The sequence below is a fragment of the Seriola dumerili genome, unplaced genomic scaffold (genome assembly GCF_002260705.1).
Source record: "Seriola dumerili isolate Sdu_G_001 unplaced genomic scaffold, Sdu_1.0 BDQW01000258.1, whole genome shotgun sequence".
Lineage (NCBI taxonomy): Eukaryota > Metazoa > Chordata > Actinopteri > Carangiformes > Carangidae > Seriola > Seriola dumerili.
Genome location: NW_019174513.1, coordinates 2,495,000 through 2,514,726, shown reverse-complemented (window position 1 = coordinate 2,514,726; position 19,727 = coordinate 2,495,000). Strand labels below are relative to the sequence as shown.

The 19,727-nt window shown below is 40.9% G+C and overlaps 2 protein-coding genes across 2 annotated transcripts; one reads left to right on the top strand and one right to left on the bottom strand.

Annotated features, from left to right (window-relative positions):
• Window positions 1-202: 202 nt before the first annotated feature.
• abhd16a (abhydrolase domain containing 16A) lies at window positions 203-8,304 on the top strand. The gene is made up of 20 exons (XM_022756627.1): window positions 203-315; window positions 1,421-1,477; window positions 1,560-1,626; window positions 2,776-2,862; window positions 3,129-3,214; window positions 3,393-3,466; window positions 3,632-3,739; window positions 3,944-4,058; window positions 4,249-4,350; window positions 4,467-4,530; window positions 4,662-4,711; window positions 4,982-5,105; window positions 5,248-5,352; window positions 5,463-5,526; window positions 5,664-5,720; window positions 6,379-6,441; window positions 6,544-6,620; window positions 6,765-6,863; window positions 6,984-7,030; window positions 7,661-8,304. The coding sequence occupies exons 1-20, from the start codon at window positions 214-216 to the stop codon at window positions 7,742-7,744; spliced, it is 1,632 nt and encodes a 543-aa protein (XP_022612348.1). The 5' UTR covers window positions 203-213; the 3' UTR covers window positions 7,745-8,304.
• A 107-nt stretch (window positions 8,305-8,411) lies between these two features.
• vars (valyl-tRNA synthetase) lies at window positions 8,412-19,256 on the bottom strand. Its single transcript, XM_022756570.1, has 29 exons — window positions 19,177-19,256; window positions 18,284-18,639; window positions 18,041-18,184; window positions 17,739-17,946; window positions 17,538-17,653; window positions 17,299-17,374; window positions 16,595-16,695; window positions 16,376-16,503; window positions 16,089-16,253; window positions 15,921-16,002; window positions 15,714-15,833; window positions 14,810-14,918; window positions 14,534-14,713; window positions 14,245-14,369; window positions 13,998-14,101; window positions 13,729-13,887; window positions 13,062-13,152; window positions 12,820-12,925; window positions 12,594-12,664; window positions 12,237-12,362; window positions 12,032-12,136; window positions 11,455-11,602; window positions 11,104-11,231; window positions 10,670-10,825; window positions 10,299-10,523; window positions 10,011-10,122; window positions 9,217-9,392; window positions 8,696-8,845; window positions 8,412-8,607 (listed from the first exon to the last, which is right to left on the bottom strand). The coding sequence occupies exons 2-29, from the start codon at window positions 18,635-18,637 to the stop codon at window positions 8,539-8,541; spliced, it is 3,834 nt and encodes a 1,277-aa protein (XP_022612291.1). The 5' UTR covers window positions 18,638-18,639; window positions 19,177-19,256; the 3' UTR covers window positions 8,412-8,538.
• Window positions 19,257-19,727: the final 471 nt, after the last annotated feature.

Below are 19,727 nucleotides of genomic sequence, written 5' to 3'. Positions count from 1 at the left end.
AAGCATCAATGTACAATTAGAGTAAAAAGTATATTTACCTGTGTAAATATACTTAATTTCGAACAATGTATTTAAGTATAGATATTTCTAAATAAACACTGATGTCTGTAATGTGCCTGTGTCCAAAAATGACTTTTAACAACAAACACCTGAACGCTTTCGCGTTTGACACATTTGGTTAGCACAGGCTTCGGTAGTCGTCGTAGTGGAAGAATGGCAGGCTGGATGTGGCTCCGCTGTGTTTTAGGGCCTCATCTGCAACGAATTCACCGTTCACCGGACCAGTCTCGACCCGAGGGCCGAGCGGGAAGAAGGGTAGGAATATCTATAATGATTTACATGTGTTAAGTGACACCGAGTGCGAAAACTGAGTGGTATTTAATGCCATAGCAACGAAGTGGTCGCGGCTGCGGCCCCGAAGTGTCAGGTGTTTGTATATGAAACCCTGCTTTCACAGCCGCTGTGACAGTCAGTAAATGAATGAAATGGCAGCCGTAGATTAATATTTTTGTCTTTTTGTGTGCAGTTCCTTTCTATTTTACTGTCACTGTAACAGCCAGTCTAACTCTAGCTTCGTAAACTGTGTTCTTCGTTACATTAACCCGGTTGTGCTAATGCTAGCTAGAGTGCAGGTGAGAAGAAACTTTGCCAATACGGGAAAAGAAAAGACAGACGCTGAACAGACAGCCAATAATAATAAGGAACATGTGTGTTAACTCTATCAGAAGGTGTGGTTTGAGTATCTACCCCGTGTTTCTGTAAACTACTACAGCCTGTGCTACAAGCTAAGCTAACTTTAGCAGCAGTGCTCAAAACTGGATAGGAGCAGACTGCAGCGAAGAGGACATGAGAAAAAAATAATTGGTGCTCCCCTGCCTGTGTACCCTTAAAGAACCAAGAAATCGGCAAGGATAATCATTACTGATTCCTCACACCCTGGACACAACTTTTTCCAACTCCTCCACTCTGGCAGGTGCCAAAGAACCCTGTATACTAAAAACTACCAGACACAGGTGCAGTCCCCAAGCCATCACCTTCATAATTAGCTGACTAGTATCACCTGGTATGACACGGCAATTCTCGTTTGTTCAGATAATTATTACACCCAGCTTCACATCTACAAGTACTGTTTTGTACAAATACTCAGACATCACAATTTCATTAGCATACTTTATGCACACTTGTTGTGTTGTGTTGTTTGCACTACCACACACATTTGCACCTTAGAATATTCTTATATAATCTGTATATTGCTTGTAGATTGTGTGTTGTCTGTGAATAGTATGTACATTGTCAGTCTGATTGCTTGAAAATCTCCAACTGCCAGAACCAAATTCCTTGTGTGTGCTAACATACTTGGCCAATCAATCTGATTCTGACAATGATTCATGATGGGAACAATTTCTTTCTGTGTTTCCAGGGATGGAGCTACCAACTCAGAAGTCTGGAGAAACACACTGACAGCATCCTCGGCTGGGTCAGTATCTGTGTATGGTTGGTAATTTGGACGGAAATAAGAAGTTTTGTTAAGTAATGTAGATGTGTTCCCCATCCTCCAGGCTTCAGCACTGTGGTCTCTGTCCTACTACAGCTCTCCTCTTCTCCTCTGCTATCTGTACAGGAAAGGTAGGTTGCAAGATGCAAGATATGTCATTTCTATATTATTGACTGATGTTATGACTAGAGTTGAAACAATCAAGCAAAACCAGGAAACATTCACTTGTTCCAGCTGTATAGCTATAGCTCTGTAAATTGAATTCGATTTTGGACTGTCGGTCAGACAAAATAAGGCATTGGAAGACATCGCATTGGATGAAAGACCAATATGTACCAGTATTTTCTGATCAGTTAATTGAGAAAATAATTTTCAGATTTTTGAAAATGAAAGTAATTATTAAGCCTTAGTTGTGACATTTTATCACAAGAGATGTTCCAAAGAGGGACAGACTTGGTTGTATGTAATACTATCTGATTAAGGACTGGGTGATATTATCATTTATTGACTTTCCCACATGACTGACTGCACACACAGTAATATTGTGATGATATAATGATATGTTATCTTTCTACAAAATTCTATAGTCAAAGTTTCCAGGCAAGCTGTAATGAAAATATTTTTTTTTATCCGTATAAAGAATTTGATTTCATATAATGCTCAATAGTGGAACTGGCTTTGAACATCAGTTGATAATATTATGTGTGATTTTTGCATATTGGAAAATATTGAGAATAATTTCATGATAATAACATCAATCTCATTTCCCAGTGTTACTCTTTTGTGAGAATAGCAAATCACAAAAGAAAAAACAAAACACTGAAGCCATTTTTTCTCATGGTGTATAAGACATGAACTTTGTATGTTTCAGTAGTAATTTTCCTTAGAAGGTCTGGCAGTGATATATGTCAAAATATGTATCGGATAATAATAATGGGGATGACATTTCTCCTTCTATTATGGAAGACAAATGACGACTGGGGGTTGTTCTTGGGAATTGCTGATGTCCGACAAGTGAGATTAATATAAAGTTAATCAAGTGTATTATTCAGTAAGACTGCACATCAATAGAAATTAATTGCTTGAAGTTGTGTGCTACTCCTTAGTGTATAATTGCGCTTCTGATATTGATCAATGCACATGGTTGGAGGATAGTTATCAGACTGTAAATCTTTTTATTGGTGTTGGGTAATGAGGCTCAAGCCTGGCAGAGAGATGGGGGGTGGAGGGGGGGGTTGCTATGTAGATGTCTGTGTCACTGTTGCTTTGTGTATTTTTAGGTTACATCTCCAGTAGTAAGTTGGTTCCAGTGAGTCATTATGTGGGAACCGTGCTGGTGTGTCTTCTAGGAATGGCCTGTCTAAGAGGTGAGGCTACAGATTTCAACTGACTGAGGCTATGACTAATTCAGTTCATTCATCTTTACATATCAAACCATATGCTGCATAAACCTGTGCATACCAATAAGATTTTATAAACACAGTGACAGTTGCACAAGGTCTATAACCGCAAAGCATATTAAACACACCCTTGAGGCTTTGCAGCAAAATGTTGTTTTTTAAAAAAAAAAATATCTCTCTCTCTATCTTTGCTTTCCCCCCACCCCCTGTTTCCTCTTTCTATTTTTCCCCAGGGTGGGGAAGATGGAAGAACTCTGAGTATGTTCACTTTATCTCCATTCTTGAAGATACCAAGAAGAATAACACACCAGCAAACAAGGTGAGATCATTGCAACATAAAGCAAGTACTAAGCCTTAAGACTGTATTTTCTATTTGTATTAGTACTGCTTTATTTTGAAAATCAAGGAGATTAATGAATAATTACAAATTTGCAAGTTTATATACTAAAACAGTCAGAACTTGACACAACTACTTTCTTTGTGTGCTTTCCATCAAGAAAAAACTGAGGTGCTATGACTTTGACTTCTCGCACTGGCCTTCAGATTTCAGCTGGGCAGAAGTCAGCAATCCGTAAGTTTTTGGTCGTTTTCATTGCAGTTATATTCTCAACAGGGTCAGTTCATTATAGATACATGCATTCAATGTAGTGTGAAGTACGATGAATAATTCCACTGAATGTCAAATGCTTTGTGGCTCATCTGTTTCATTGTAAGCCTTTGACTCTATTATTGACAGAAAACTGTCCAAGGCTGGTGTTTCTCTGCTGAAGCCAGAGCCCAGATTAAGAGGAGCAGCAGACAGTGTCCTCAACTCTGTGCGCACTCTGCCATGCCACATCATCAGGTAAAGGCTGTTTATGCAGTGTGAGACAAAAATGCAGGCTCTGAGTGACTGCATGACGACACTGCAGATTTGTTATTAGTATCACAAAAAGGGAAAAAGATACAGGTGTTAAGCTCTGTGTTACGTTTGCATCTCATTTCACCCCTATTGTCTCATTTTTCGTTGTCGCTGCAGTGTCATCATGTCTGTTTTCTTCCTCTCTAGTTTTCTTATTGCTCACTCATTTGGGAGGAGAATGCTGTACCCTGGCTCTGTAGGTTTACTGCAGAAAGCCATGAGGCCTATGCTCCAGCAAGGCCAGGCTAGGTTAATAGAAGAGGTAAAAACACAAACACACACACACACACACACACACACACACACATACTCATACACATACACATACACACACACACACACACACACACACACACACACACACACACACACACACACACTCTCTCTCTCTCTAAATGTCTATACTCATTTCAATAAATACTGATCATCATTCTCTGTCAATTTCCTGTCAGTTTGACGGCCAAAGGAACAAGCTTGTTGCCTGTGATGGTAATGAGATTGACACAATGTTTGTGGATCGAAGGAGAGACGGGGGACAGAACGGCCAGACCCTGGTAAATGTCTGCAATGATTTGTTGTTTTTGTGACTCGGGCTTGCTCCCGGGTCCAACTAAAACTCCTGTCACATCAGTCACATTACAGTTCTTGAAATGAATGAATTCTGCCACAGGTCATTTGCTGTGAGGGGAACGCAGGCTTCTATGAGGTGGGCTGCATGAACACGCCACTGGAGGGTGAGGAATTCTCTAGTTCAGTCAAGATATTTTATAACTCCATTTAATTTATGTGAAATGGCACAGAATTTTAATTAGTCTGAAATTGTTGTTTGAATTATAGCTAAAGCTTTTGTTTATGTGTATTGTAGGTGGCTACTCTGTACTGGGCTGGAACCACCCTGGATTTGGAGGCAGTACGGTAAGCAGTACTGTGGAAAACTGTGTTTCACTTAGTCTGAACAAACAGTGCAATGGAAAACAAAAGTATGTTGAAAATCTGGTTTCAGTTGGGCAGTATTGCACAAGAGGGCAAGTACACTCCCATGGTTGATTATATCAGTGGGGTGGAATAAAAGATTGTAAATCTGTCAACTATTTGGAAATGCATGGTTTCATAGGTGGCTTGAGTGTTGCTATTATTTTAATATTGAATATCATGTTTTTTCTTTTACTTGCATCTTTTTGCCAGGGAGTACCATTCCCCCAGAATGAGGCCAACGCCATGGACGTAGTGATCCAGTTTGCAATGCATGAACTGGGCTTCCAGCTCACCGACATTGTCATATATGCCTGGTCCATAGGAGGATTCACAGGTACACAAGAACAAGATGATGACAAGATGAACATGATTGGCACATTTTAATGCTATACATGTGAATGATGTTATTTAGTTTTGATTCTGCATATCCTTACTCTTCATTTTCTGTCCGTCTTTCTCCCCATTTCCTTTCTCAGCCAGTTGGGCAGTGATGTCATACCCAGAGATCCAAGCAGTAGTGTTGGACGCCTCTTTCGATGACCTCCTGCCTCTGGCCCTCAAGGTCATGCCCGACAGCTGGAGTGAGTCCTAGAGGTTAAAGTTCATACTCTATTCATTGTTTTTTGTTTTTTTGTTTTTTTGTAGTAGGTATTTTTATTTCACCAACTGAAATATCTTTGTTTTCCCTCAGGACCATTAGTGCAGCACACAGTTAGGCAGTACATGAACCTCAACAATGCAGAGCAGCTTCTCAAGTGAGTCTGTTAGTGGTGAAACCAATCCTAAAAGTCTGCATCACCGAACATTACACAATATGTTGGTATGTAAAAGTGAAACTAGAATTTTTTCACAGTGATGTGGCTGATGATTAACACAACTCCCTCCCCTCCAGATACCAGGGACCAGTCCTGCTGATCAGGAGAACCAGAGATGAGATCATCACCACAACGTAAGTCACCATAGTTCATTTTAAAATCATCTCTCAGGTTAAACAGAAGCATAATACGTTTTATTCCCTTTGGACTGAACCGTGTAATGTGTGCAGGAAACATGATTTTCATTGAGTGTCTTTGATTGAAATGTTATATGAGGGCATTGCAAAGAGTCACTTAGATTAATTTAAAGTGTGACCAAAAGCTTGAAAATTTGCACCTGACAGACTAAATGATTTTAAATTACCTTCATATGGCGTGCACTTTTGTCCAAAGCGACTTACAAATTTATTCAACCTCCTAAGGAACAAGAGCAAGTGATCAACTGACAACTAAAACTGTGATAAAATGATAAACCACAGGGGAAAGAAAACAATGAAAATGTAAATTCCAAATGACAGATTGTTCAAATAGTGACTTTTTCATTGTTTGGAATATTTCACATTTCAAAATTTTCATAGCAACTAAGTTGAAAGTACTTCCAAAAAAAGCAGTTCACGGCAGGGTCTATGGACATTGTTTACAGTAAGAAACTGCTGGATTTTATAAATGTCATTTTTTTCACTTCTCTGTGCACCATAAATGAAATCCATTCAACCCTACTGTGTTGAGGAGAAGGAAGAAATCTCAAATGTATTCCAATACATTAACACTAAGTTGCATACTGTTTTACAGGGGTCCAGAGGACGTGATGTCCAACAGAGGCAACGACCTCCTGCTCAAACTGCTGCAATTCAGGTCAGTCTCCTCAATATCTAAACTCAATATTTCCACTTTTACGTATGCTCAGTTTACTTGGACTTGTTGAGTGATAAATGGTGATGTCATTTTCATGCCCAGGTACCCCAAAATAATGACAGATGAAGGGATCAGAGTCGTCAGACAGTGGCTGGGAGCCTCCAATCACATAGAAGAAGGTTAGTGTGCCAGTGTGTTGGACTCTGCAAGTTAATTTTAAAATCTGATGAATGAAAAGGGGGAAAAAGCACATTTTTGAGCTTCAACCCCTGTGTAGTTGTCATAACAGCTGTGTGTAATGCCAGCTCACTCTTGCCCTGCAGCGTCTGTGTACAGTGGTTATGAAGTGGACGATGACTGGTGTGTGTCTGTGCTGCAGTCGTATCAGGCCGACAGAGATGTTTCGTTTCCATGGAGTGTTGGTAAGCCCAGACTCCTTTCACATTTACTAGGCAAATAAAACTGCACGACACTACCGTAGTAGCTACATGGATCACCTCACAGTGCTTGTACATGCTCTAACACACTATCAATGTTACCAGGTGAGGATATGACTCTAGAAGGAAGGCGGCAGCTGGCTCTTTTCTTGGTAAGGAAATCATCTATTGTTAACCATGCACTCAGTCTCAGGGTGTACAGTTGTTTTTCCTGTCTGGTTTAAAGGGCAGCCACCTGTTGTCTTTATCTAATCTTTTCCAAATTAGGTTTTTACATATTCTGGCTCTTCCCTTCACCCATACGCAGTCTAATTTCCTTTTTTCCAATAAACCTGTATTTTTTTTTGCTTAGGATTTTGGCTTAGCTTCCCCCTTCTCTCCCACTCAAAAAAAAAAAAAAAACCCATCACAGCTACTCGCAGACATCATTACCACTGAGGAACACGTTTCTCGTCGCCATAGTAACCAGCTCACCTGTGCTCTCAGGTTGACTGGTGTAATATATTTCACCGCGCTCAGCTTATTGAAGTCATTTAACATCAAACAAGAGGAGTGCCATCAATTACAGCTAATGCTATGCTTTTCCTCCCTTGGTAATGCGTTCTGAATTAGGCTTTATTCACCTGCCGTGTAAACCCTTAAGAGATGGGAGAGATTTGTAAGGCACTGAGCCAGACAGACTGAGCCTAATATAATCAAGTTCTGCACTTTTTGTTCACTGCCCTCCCACACCTCTCATTCTCCATTCCTCCTCCATCCCCGCTGTCTTTTCTCTCTCCAAGGCACGGAAGTACATGCGGAACTTTGAAACCACACACTGCACTCCTCTCCCCGCCTCTGAGTTCCACTCACCCTGGAGACTGTAAGGAAAGAGGACGGATGGATGAGAGGAAATGAGCAGCAGAGGATTTGGATGGCCTGTGGTCAGAGCGTGTTCCTGGCATGGTGTGAATGTATTTGTTATTTTGTTCCAGATTTTTTTTTTTTTTTTTCCCAAAGACAGATTTGTTGTCATGTAAAGTGCTGCTGTGGTGGCATCTGGAGAGATCTGGTCTACTATCACCCTCCCCCACAGCCAAAAACATGTAAAATTTGGTCTTTTCTTTTAAGGTTAGTGTTTAGTCACTTTTCAGTGTTTGTCCCTTTTTTAAAAAAGGAAAAGGATGCATTTTAAGTAAATGCACAAGCCATCACTCACTCCTTCCATTGTTCCTTCTTTGGCTGCATTTTTAAGGAAGCACCTGTAAGTAAAAAATACACTGCTGCAATTTAATTAATATAAATAATATTGATCGTTTAATCTTTAAAAATGCAGCCAAAGTGTTGAGGCTTTTCCATTTTTTTTTTCTGCAGCCACTATCTTTCTGAACAAAGCTGTATTCTAAAATTACGCTTAAATGTTCTATTAAATATGCTGAATAAAAAGGTTTGACATAAGGGACTGAATTCATTTGTTCACTACTTGATACAAGGGTTCAACAAATTGCACAAGACTAAGATTAATGAATTGCTTCAAAACAATACACCACTGAAGACAATTGTCAGAGCTTTATTGAATTCCCTCCATACTATGATCAATTTGATAAATGAATATGAAAATTAACACTAACATGAAAAAAGTGGAAATAAATCTTGATTTACATCATTTTAAAAGGGAAAGTTACATCATTTTCCTGAAGTTGTCCACGGCTTCTTTCACTTTCTCAAGTTCAGTTTGGCTCTGCCGTAGCTGTGGAGAAAAGGAAGTCATTATTTACCAGGGATTCACATCGTCTTACACGCAGAGAAACTTGAGTGAATCAATTTATTTTTCCCACCTTCTCGGCATCCTGCTCCTGCACCTTCACTGGCACCTTCTCTTTGTAGTCATTCTTTGCCATTTTCTCTCTCAATTTCTCCATCTGTTTCTCCAAGTCACCTTTCTTTGTCATCAGCTTGGCTACCTCCTTCTCCACATCAATGAGACCCTGGGGGAACAAAAGGTGAAGTGAAGTCGAAGACGACAGTTTAAAATTATGATCTTGCTATATCAGGTCAGTGACAGAGGAAACACTAACCTCAAGTTCAGAGCAAACCTAGTTTAATGGTATCCCTAGCATATTTATGTGCTTTGATTACCAAGTCGGTGACGTACATTCATGCACTTAGACTATTCAGGTGATTGCCTATTCAGATCACTATGTAAATTTAACTGATGTGGAACCCTAAAAACAAGTGATACATGGCAAAAGTCACCCCACTCCGTGTCTAAGGAAGCTAAAACAAAACCAAGACTAATGTATTTGCACATCAGGGATGGGAGGGACCAAACACAATTGAGCAGATTACCGGCCCTCACCTTGAGCATAAGGTTGACAGTGCATCTGTCAGAGGCGATAGCCACAGCGCAGCCTTCTGGGACAGGCTGGTTGGCTGTCAGAGGGATGATAGCCTGAGAATACGACAAGGTCTGGATCTGCAGACTGTACTTCTGCACCAGGGACACAGTTGCAGAGTCTATGCACTCGAGGTAGCCTGGGAGAGACAGGTGCAAACTGAAGATTAGGCAACAGAAAAGTACCTTCTTCAGTAAGGAATCAATACACTCTGGTTGTTTTATTGAAACCATTGGTGTGAACAGAACAGAAATAGATTGTTTTTTATCTATATTCACATGAGCCATTTGTCAACCTGGGTGTCATTCTCCTTCTTTTGGCCATTAAACTTGGAAGTATTCAGGCACATAAGTAGAAGTAGGAGCACCACAATGTAAAAACACTCTCTTACAAGTAAAAGTACTGTGTTCAAACCTTACTTTGAACCTTATTTCACTGTTGTAGCTGGTCCAGATGGAGCCAGTTTTAACTACTCTTTATGCTTTTCTACAGATGAATCTGTTTTAATGCTGTATATTTTACAAGTTCAACATACAGCATGTGTGGTGTATGTAATCTTTCATTATCAGTAAAAAATGAAAATGGAGAGTAGTAGAAGTATATAGTTGCATACAGTTAAAACATTGTATAGTACCAGTACCTTAAACCTGTACTTGGTTACACTGATTATATTCACTGAGGATGACGAATGGTTGGCCTTCAAATTAAATTTATTTTAGAGTAACTTTTAGCATTTTGTTTGTGTATGCCCACTTACAGTCAGCTCGGGTCTTGGTCAGGTTGTAGTCGGCCCTGAGTGACCGGATTGTCTTGACCACAGTCATTACGAACTCCATGTCACGGTCGACCTCCTCACTGTGCCAGCAGAACTGCAATGAATCAAATAAAATGTATTGCTCACCAAAACAGAAGGAAAACATCACCATTTTGAATTTAGTTTTCAGTGACCATTATTTAAAATAAATGATGTTTTGACCTGCCACTATCAGTCACTGTACATATGTGAGTTTTAACATAACCCTCTTTTTCCCTTTCCCTAACTCACCTCCTCAGTGTCGGGATAGGATGTGACACTGATGCTGGGGGGGTCACTCTGAGGTCGTCTTCGTGGTAACCTCTGGTAGAGCTCCTCAGTGACGAAGGGCATCAAGGGAGACAGGAGGCGGAGACCGACCTCTAGACAGGTGTAAAGGGTCTGTCTGCACACCATGGCCTGTCTCTGGCTGGCACTGTCTTCCTCTGCTTTACTGAACACAGGTTTCACACTTTCCTGGAGAACGAGAGGAGAGTGAGTGAGGAGATAAGAGGAAAGAGGTGGAATTTGTTATGGTCCATATAAAGACACCACAGTCGTCTGCAAAACTTTTTTTACACGCCCTCACATTATCTATTTAAGATGGTCTTGAAGTTTATTACCAGGTAGACATCACAGAGCTCGTATAGCCAGAAGTTGTAGATGGCGGTGGTGATGGCTGGGAAGTCGTAGGCCTTAAAGGCAGCATCGCAGAGAGCAACAGCAGCACTCAGTCTAGACAGAATCCACCTGTCTGACACACTCTCCTCTCCACACAGCTGAGGATCAAAACCGTGACAAAGAGGAAATGTTCAGATTTGGTTAGCACGACTCCTGTACTGGGTTCCTCCCAAATGTCAATGAGCACAAGTCTATAAATATAAAGGAGGACAGCATATGAACAAACTGTACCTCCAGATAAACAATGCTAACAGAAAACTTTTTCTACTCAGCATTTACTTGGTCAAAATAAGGTTTGTGTCACTAGATGAATATAAATAAGTATGGAGCAGTCTTTGTTTATGTTCTCTGTGTACATCTTTTCTCCTGATCTCACCTGGGCTTTCTCTGATGGTACAAAGTTGTCTCCCAGAGTCTTCATGGCAAACTTCACAGCGTTCCACAGTTTGTTGCAGAAGTGACGGTAACCGAGGATGCGGTTGACATCCAGGTTGATATCCCTACCTGGGGGACAGAAACACGAATAAATGATTATTGCAGTATATATTAAAATAGATTGATTTTCTAAACCGACCTTGTACTGATAGGACTCTAATACTGTTTTTTCCAGTGTGTATTTCCAGTGTGAAGTGTATTTTATGAATTCAAGGTTGCGATGCAGGCCGTTGGCCAATGGAGGCACAGCGAGGGAGAAAGTAAGAAACCCAGAAAAGACAAATTAGTTCACCTTGGCTAGTGTAGGCACACAGGGCAAACCGGAGAGCATCTGTGCCACACTCTGGAATGCCATTTGGGTAGTCTGACTTCTGGCCCTGCTTTGCCTTCTCCACCTCCAAAGGATCCAAGTTGCTGTCCATCAACTGGGCATGAAGACCCTAGAGGATAGAGAGAATAAAGACAAATGTCACCACTGAAAAATAAAACAATGTGTTCAACAATTTTTCTTTCTCATCTTAGAAACAAGAAGCTCCTTTCAGCTGCTTCTTGAAGTCTTAATCGGACAGACAGGAAAGGACTTTTATATGAAAATATTAGGGGTAAAGTGCAGTTCACTACAAGTCCTTCAGTGCCCTCTAGAGGGCAGTTTTACGTAGCCTGGCTGAGCAGTCCCCCCCCCTCCAGCTGGTGAAGAGATTGATGGCCTCAATAAAAGCTTGTTCAAAGCAGAAAAAGGTGCTTAATAAAGCTTACATAAGAATATTGGCCTCAGGGGAGCAATGAGCATGTGGTGACCATGTAAAAGGAAAGGGAGTGCGCGTGTGTGTATATATCTGAACATGCATCAAATTGTGATTAGGCTTTACCTCTAGGGAGATCCCTGTAATGACGTCCAGAGGATCAATGACGTTGCCCAGAGATTTGCTCATTTTCCTTCCGTGGGCATCCCTCACGACCGCATGCAGATAGACCTGTAAAAAAACATCATTACTGAGTCATGTCTGGTTAATAACACTATTATAATATCCTGTTGTGCTATACTGCGGCTTTGCCAGTTATGATTGGTCTCACCTCTTTGAATGGCAGCTTGCCGGTCAGTTTGAGGCCCATCATCACCATACGAGCGACCCAGAAGAACAGGATGTCGTGGCCCGTCTCCAGCAAGGTGCCAGGGTAGAACACGTTCAGGTCCTGTGTCTAAAGGAAGACCGTGAACACCAGGATTTATGACGGTAATACAGAAACCCTTTGAGGAACACTGTCTAAAAGTCATAACTTATATTAACACTTTGAGAGGTTCAGTGACATCTTTATTACATAACTTGCAGTTTTATGGCAGTGTCTCTACTGCACAAGATATCCATAATATCTACTGCAGATAAGTGCCATTTGTGTCAATAGAAAGTTGGTTGACCTCAGTATTTTTACCTCATTCGGCCATCCGAAGATAGAGAAGGGGAAAATGCCAGATGAGAACCAAGTGTCCAGAACATCCTCGTCTGAAACACAGGAACAAAAGTTATCTAATCTGTGTGAATATGGAGTAGAATTCATTAAATTATGTGAACCTTTGCACTGGCAAAACATGAAGCGATTAGATAACCTTTACAATAATTGTAATGAGATTGCTAAATTAAAAACTGTTCCATCTTACCCTGTCTGAGGGTAATTTTGTCAGCAGACACACTGAAGCGTTTTGCTGCCTTTTCTCTGGCCTCTTCCTCTGATCTCCCACTCACCCAGTAATGACCATCCATGTCCTGTAGGAGAAAAAAAAACAGAAAGAGAGGAAATAAATGAAGGAAACAAACAAGAAAATGCAGCATAACACAAATAGCTTTTATCTGTCATCTGAAAACCTTCAGACCTTGACAATAGCTACAGGCGTCATCTTACCTCTCCCCGTTTCACAGAGGGATCATTGACAGTGATGAAGTAAGCAGGGATACGATGACCCCACCACAGCTGCCGAGAGATACACCAGTCCCTGAGGGGGAGATGGATGGATAAGATCTTAGTAAGGAACTCACTACACCCTTGATTAATCATAATAATCTGTTGTCTAGTGCTAAAACTATTGATTAATTTGATGAGTCGATGAACAGAAAATTAATCATTAACAATTTTGATAATCATTTAAGTAATTTGTCATTTTTGTAGCTAAAATGTCAAACATTCTTTGAGTATTTGCACCTTTTCTTTGTCATGTTGTCTTCTCATGTCCTTATATTCTAAGAAATTGTGATGGATATTTTTCACCATTTCCTCATTTTATAATGTAAAACATTAATCAAATAATCAAGAAACCAACCTGCCCATTAATCAATACTGGCAACAAACTTTAGCTGGAGCCCTATTGTTGTGAGATTCTAAAAACAGAACATTAACGTATTCTCTATAATTCAGCATTCAATTTAGTTTTTAGTTTTCATTTCAAGTTCAGCTGTACTTCTGTCAACATTTCAGTGCAATATGCCATAAAAAGGCCATAACAGCTCACATTTACTTTAGGAATAAGCATTAAACAGAAGAAATGCATTTGAAATGAACTACCGATGATTACCTGATGTTGTCCATCCAGTTGAACCACGTCTTCAGGTGGTGATCAGGGATGATTTTGAGTCGTCCCTCTCTGACGGCGTCGGCGGCCTGCTTCCCCATGTCTGTGCAGTTCACATACCACTGCGGCTTCAGCAGCGGCTCCACAATGTCCTTGGAGCGACTGATGGGGTAGATACACAATCCTGCTTAAAAGATGATCCTGAACAGGATGAATATCTTACAACACAAATAACTTGTGTTGCGGTTATGCACACATTAACACAACTCTACCTGCAGATTGGAACCACCATAGGGTTGTCTTTGATCTCCTTAAACTGGCCTCTGTCCTTGAGAGCCTGCAGCACTGCCTTCCTGGCCTCAAAACGCTTCATGCCCTGGGGGACAGAAAGAATAGTTAAAAATGAAAAATTAAGAAATAAAATTGCTACACCAAGCAAACTATGAATAGGGCTGACTTTTAGTGTCACGTTGGAAATGCACACACTGCAGGGGGAAGGACGATAATGAGACACTATACCAGGAAGGGAGGAGGCACGTTAATGAGCAGGCCATTCTCATCCAAGATGTTGATGAAGGCCAGATTGTGTCTCTCTCCAACCTCGTAGTCATTATGGTCGTGGGCTGGGGTGATTTTGACAGCGCCTGAACAGAAAATGGTGCAAAGGGATACGAGGGGTAGAGAGGAGGAAAAAAGACAACAGCCATAATGAGGAAAAGCGGCTTGGCATAACATCTTGTTACAATTACTTATTCACAGCACACTGCAGACCAAAAGGCAGCTTGTGCTTTCCTGTGCCAATGCCTACCTGTTCCAAAGCTCATGTCCACAAAGTCGTCAAAGACGATCGGCATCTTGCGGTCACAGAAGGGATGTAGCACCATTTTTCCCTTCAGATGCTGATATCTGGGGTCAGCAGGGTGGACAGCAACAGCAGTGTCTCCCAGCATAGTCTCAATACGAGTCGTGGCCACAATCACCTCCTCATCTGAAGAACAGGAAGAGAAAGAAATGTAACAGTATTACTTTAGTGGCACAAGGTGTCTTTGTTCAAAACATTTTTGTCCACTACGAGCTCACGCACCTGATCCATCGATCTTGTAGGCGAAAGACACCAAGACCCCAAACTCCACTTTATCTCTGTAACCGGGTACAGGCAACAGAGTCCTGCCAGTGAGCTCCTTCTTATCCACCTGTAAACCAAACAGAGGATTTAATCAGAGAGTACAACACAGACAGCATTTGCAAGACTGTTTGAATCTGTTACAGCCTAAAGACAGGGTTAACAAAGCAGGACTGCAGACTGTTCTGTACATTTGATATCATTTACTGTGAATACCAAAGTTATACTTTTTTTTGCACCTTCATTTTCAGAGTATTATGATTTATTCAACAAAAATATATGACTTCAGGCCATCAAGTCAAATTTGGGAGATACAGGGGGATGATGACATCAAGTTTGTTAAGTAAGAAAAATGGGACAGTTTTCTAAAAAGGATCTGTGTTTAATTTTGTCTTAAAACAGCCACAAAAAATTGCCTGGATAAAATATAGTATTCAGTTAACAAAATTAGGATTTAAATCTGTAAAATATCTGATTAAAGGATTAAATATGAACATTTTCTGTATAGGACAGTTTTCAATATTCACTGGCACAGACCCAATTCTGCAGGCATTCAGGGTTTTGGTGTTTGAAACCCAACACTAGTAATCAGTGGGCTACATATTTATATACATAAACAGATGAGCCAAAACATTTTGACCAACTCTGCCTAATATGCTGTTGGTCTTCTGTGTCCTGCCAAAACAGCAAACACCCAATGCCAAGGCATAGACTCTCATAGACCAAAATTACCCCCATCACCGTCAAACCTTTCAGAGTTTTTATTGTAGAGAAAAAAGCGCCGAGATTATTATGGTAATCATTTTACTCTAATAAGACACACGCTTGGTATTAACCCAAAATGCTTAAATAAATACTAACTTACCTCTATGTCAGAGATGGCAGAGTTTAATGTGCAGGACCAGTTGACCAGCCTCTTGCTCCTGTAGATCACTCCCTCTTCATGCATGCGGATAAAGGCCTCTTGTACAGCAATGGAAAGTTTCTGGAGAGAAAACAGTACCGACATGATAATGAGGAATAGTTCTTCAAAATTCTATTCAAATGAACTCGGGGATTTCAGAAATCTCACATCGTCCATGGTGAAGCAGGCTCTGTCCCAGTCCAGAGAGGAGCCGAGTTTCTTCAGCTGGTGGTAGATACGATCTCCCTTCCTAAAAAGGGCAAAATATCCGAGTTTTTATTGCGTTTTTATTCCAGTATTTCCCCACAATTTTGGATTTGATCTTCCTCAACTCACTCATTCTTCCACTTCCAGACTTCCTGCATAAAGTTTTCCCTGCCCAGGTCGTGGCGGCTCATACCCCTCTCTCTCATCAGCTTCTTTTCCACCACCACCTGGGTGGCAATGCCAGCGTGGTCACAGCCCGGGTTCCACAGGGTCGTCTCGCCTCGCATTCTGTGCCTAGAGGAAAGTACACCAATTTAAAACACATAGCTTCTCGGCCACAGCAAGCACGAACACAGGTTTCTTCATAAATATATGATTATGTATTAATGTTACATTGTGAACAGTCTATCTGTTACCATCTGGTCAGACAGTCCTGAATGGCGTTGGTGAGGGCGTGACCCAGGTGAAGTGATCCAGTCACATTAGGTGGAGGGATGCACATCATGAAGATGCCACGAGGGTTCTGCTCACTAATACTCTTCCTCTGTGCAATGTAGTGATAGAGAGAAACATGTTATTATCTATTCAAAATATGACACTGTGTCGATACAGTGTGAGGAGGGGGACTTTCTTACCCCATACTCAGGCTTGAAGAATCCCTGCTTCTCCCACCATGGATACCAGGCAGCCTCCACATACTGAGGACTGTAGGAGTCAGGAAGGGGACTAACGACATCTGACACCACCAGAGAAAGACAGAAAGGTTTGATATATGGACTTGAAGCTAATCGTGATAAAATATGATAAATATATTCGTATTATAGAGGATGTGCTCTGATGTCACTTTTTCACATAAAGACAACAGCGAGTGGCGAAACAAACCAACTAGTAAACTACTAAACTCACTAGATAGTTAAAAAGTACACTTCACCAAAAGTGACATTAGTCCAAACAAGTTCTAGTGAGCAATCAAGTTTTCTGGCATATATATATGTGTATGAAGTAATGACTGAATTACTGAACAATCCATGAAATTATTTACTGTATACTTCATTCAGAAAACTGTGTGCTTAGTTAACTTTACGCAGCCCCTGAGAACAATGCTTCACACTTCATTAGCCTTTAGTCTGTAAGAAATCTAACAAATAGAAAGCTGACAGCTGCTGCTGCTGTTAGCATTGAGTGGTTTCTTTTCTAGCTGTGAATGCACCGATGGCAGAGGTTTAATGTTTGTGTTTTCCAGTCAGGATAAAGTGACCATAGCAGCTTCCCTGCACAGTGATGTAAAATCCATACCCTCTATTGCATATACTCCCACCCTCCCATTGTGATTAATCACCTTTTTTCTCCCCGGCAGGAGTAGGTAAGTTGTATGAGATTACTCCCAACTCCTTCTTCTCAGGTTTGGCCTTTTTCTGAGAGAACAGGAAAAAAACAAACAGAACAGATCATAGTTGAAGTGCTACCAAGCAACCTATGTGACAATCTGTTTGGTTGATATCTGTCCATATTTATGTTTTTCAAGCCTTCATTAACGTCTAAAGAGAACTTCTGTTTTTGCAAATCGAGTATCTATACCTCTGTCGGTGGCTGCGTCTTTTTCTTTGCCTCCATTTCCTTCTTCTGTTGGAACTTTTCCAGCTTTTCTCTCTTCTTAGCTTCCTTCTTCAGCTGGGCCTCTGTCTTAGGAGGACCTGAAATGAATAACATCTCAGAATATCAGAATACTGTTTACACAAAAAAGAAATATTCATGAACTATAGAACAGATCTTCCGTACCATTAGCTGTAGCGCCAGCAGAGTCAGCAGCAGGACTGCCATTAGCAGCTTTAGCATCTGTAGCAGCAGTTGTCTTCGGTGTAACTGGCACCATTTTCTCACACAGAGTGATCTTTCCCAGCACCTTCAGAAACTGTGGCTGATTAATGCAAGTTGTGAACCACCTAGTAACGTTGGTCAAGACCTTCCTGTCTGATGGCTCCAGTGCCTAAAAAGAAAGAATCAGGAAATCAGGTTGAGAGACAATCCACAACTATGTGGAAAAACCTGTAACACAACAGTGTGTTGAACAATATACTGACGTATTTGTAAGGTAGAAGAACAGCTGTAGCTACAGCCATATCAGCCAGGGTGATACCCTCTCCCACCAGGAAGGTTCTTGGTTCCAGCGCCTGATTGAGAACCTTTAGTACACGCAACATCTCTGCACGAGAGCTCTGCTGAAGCTGAGAACGCAGAACAAGTCAAACAGTCATCTCATAAGGAAAAGAAAAAAAAAAAAAATCACTCAAATGTCTCAGCAAGCATTTGGGTATTTCTCTCACTTTCTTATCCACACCCATCACGCCCATCAGTGGGAAGACCACAGCACAGGACACAGGAATGAGCTCATTGTCTGCGAAGCTCAGCCACTGCCACACCTGGCTCTGTTGTTTAGCATCTACTCCAGCCCTCTTCCCCTTAAAAGCCAGGTACCAGGACACCGCATTGGCCCCACTCAGGACGGAGTCATCTTCCCCAGTGCCCAGCACCAGGGTTGGTCTGGACCGGGCATTGAGAGACACAGGAGGGTCCTCAGTGATGGTCCGAGGGCGAGAGGACGGACAAAACTCTGCAGCTATGAGAGCCAGAAGGCTCCTGAAGTCATCTGGGTGAGGGGACACGTAGAGAGTGGCCATCTCTGGTGGAGAAACAGAAATGTACATTGTAAACTGGTTCTGACTCGTGCACATTTCAGTTTCACTTTGCTATCAGCGAGGCAAAACAAGTTTTCCTGGATTGCTCTTTAAGACATGGTTAAGTAGGTGTGTTTGCTGGTTGTTAGGTAAACACTCCAAACTTCATGGCATTTAACGTAACATTAATGAGGGCTGCAAGATTTGTAAACAAACCGATTTAACAGAACTATTAAGTGTCTTATACTGGCCTACATCATCGGTTCAAAGTGTCAGACGATTGCTACGTTAGCTAACTGGCTATCTGTTTCACTTTCTGCAAAGCTGATCTGTGCCACCTGTCAAAGGCTGACGAAAACTCATGCCAAACAGGCTAGTTAGCTTTAGCTAATTATACAAACTAAAACTCGAGTTTTGCAACTACACAGTGAGCTTTACGCGTATCCACACACAAAGTCACCGTTTTAAACTGGTTCTAAATTTAGTATTACAAGAAAATCTACCGCTTTTTACTTCAAACGCGTATGAAAGGTTCTCGCTACCTTTGAATGAAACAGAAAGAGACGTCAGCTTAAGTTAGCATACACAGCAGAGCCACATGAGTCTTCTCCGCCTCTCTGCGTCTGATGCAATGAAGATAGAAACGTGTTCCGGGTTTCAACCGCTGCTTCCGCCACCAAACGGAAGTCCATTTATTTTTTGAACTATAATAAAAACAATAGCAACAACAATGTGATGGAAAAAGTAAACGTGCCATTTATTTTCTGTCATCATCAAAATATAAGCAAATATTTCAAAAAGGTAAAAATATTCATTATGCAGAATGACATATTTCAATGTTTCATATAATAATATTAATCATATTGTTGGATTATTATTTATATTGTATTAACATATAAGCAGTATGTGAAAATTGTACTTAAGTATAGTACTTGTAAGTAGCCTACAGTAAAAGGTGGGCTACAGAACAGTAAAAGAGTAAGTAAAGAGGCAATGCAACTGTGGAGAAATACTCTTATTACAACTAAAAGTCCTTATCAGCAAACAGAAAAAACATAAAAGTTAAAGTCCAGTGACATTTAAACGTAAATGC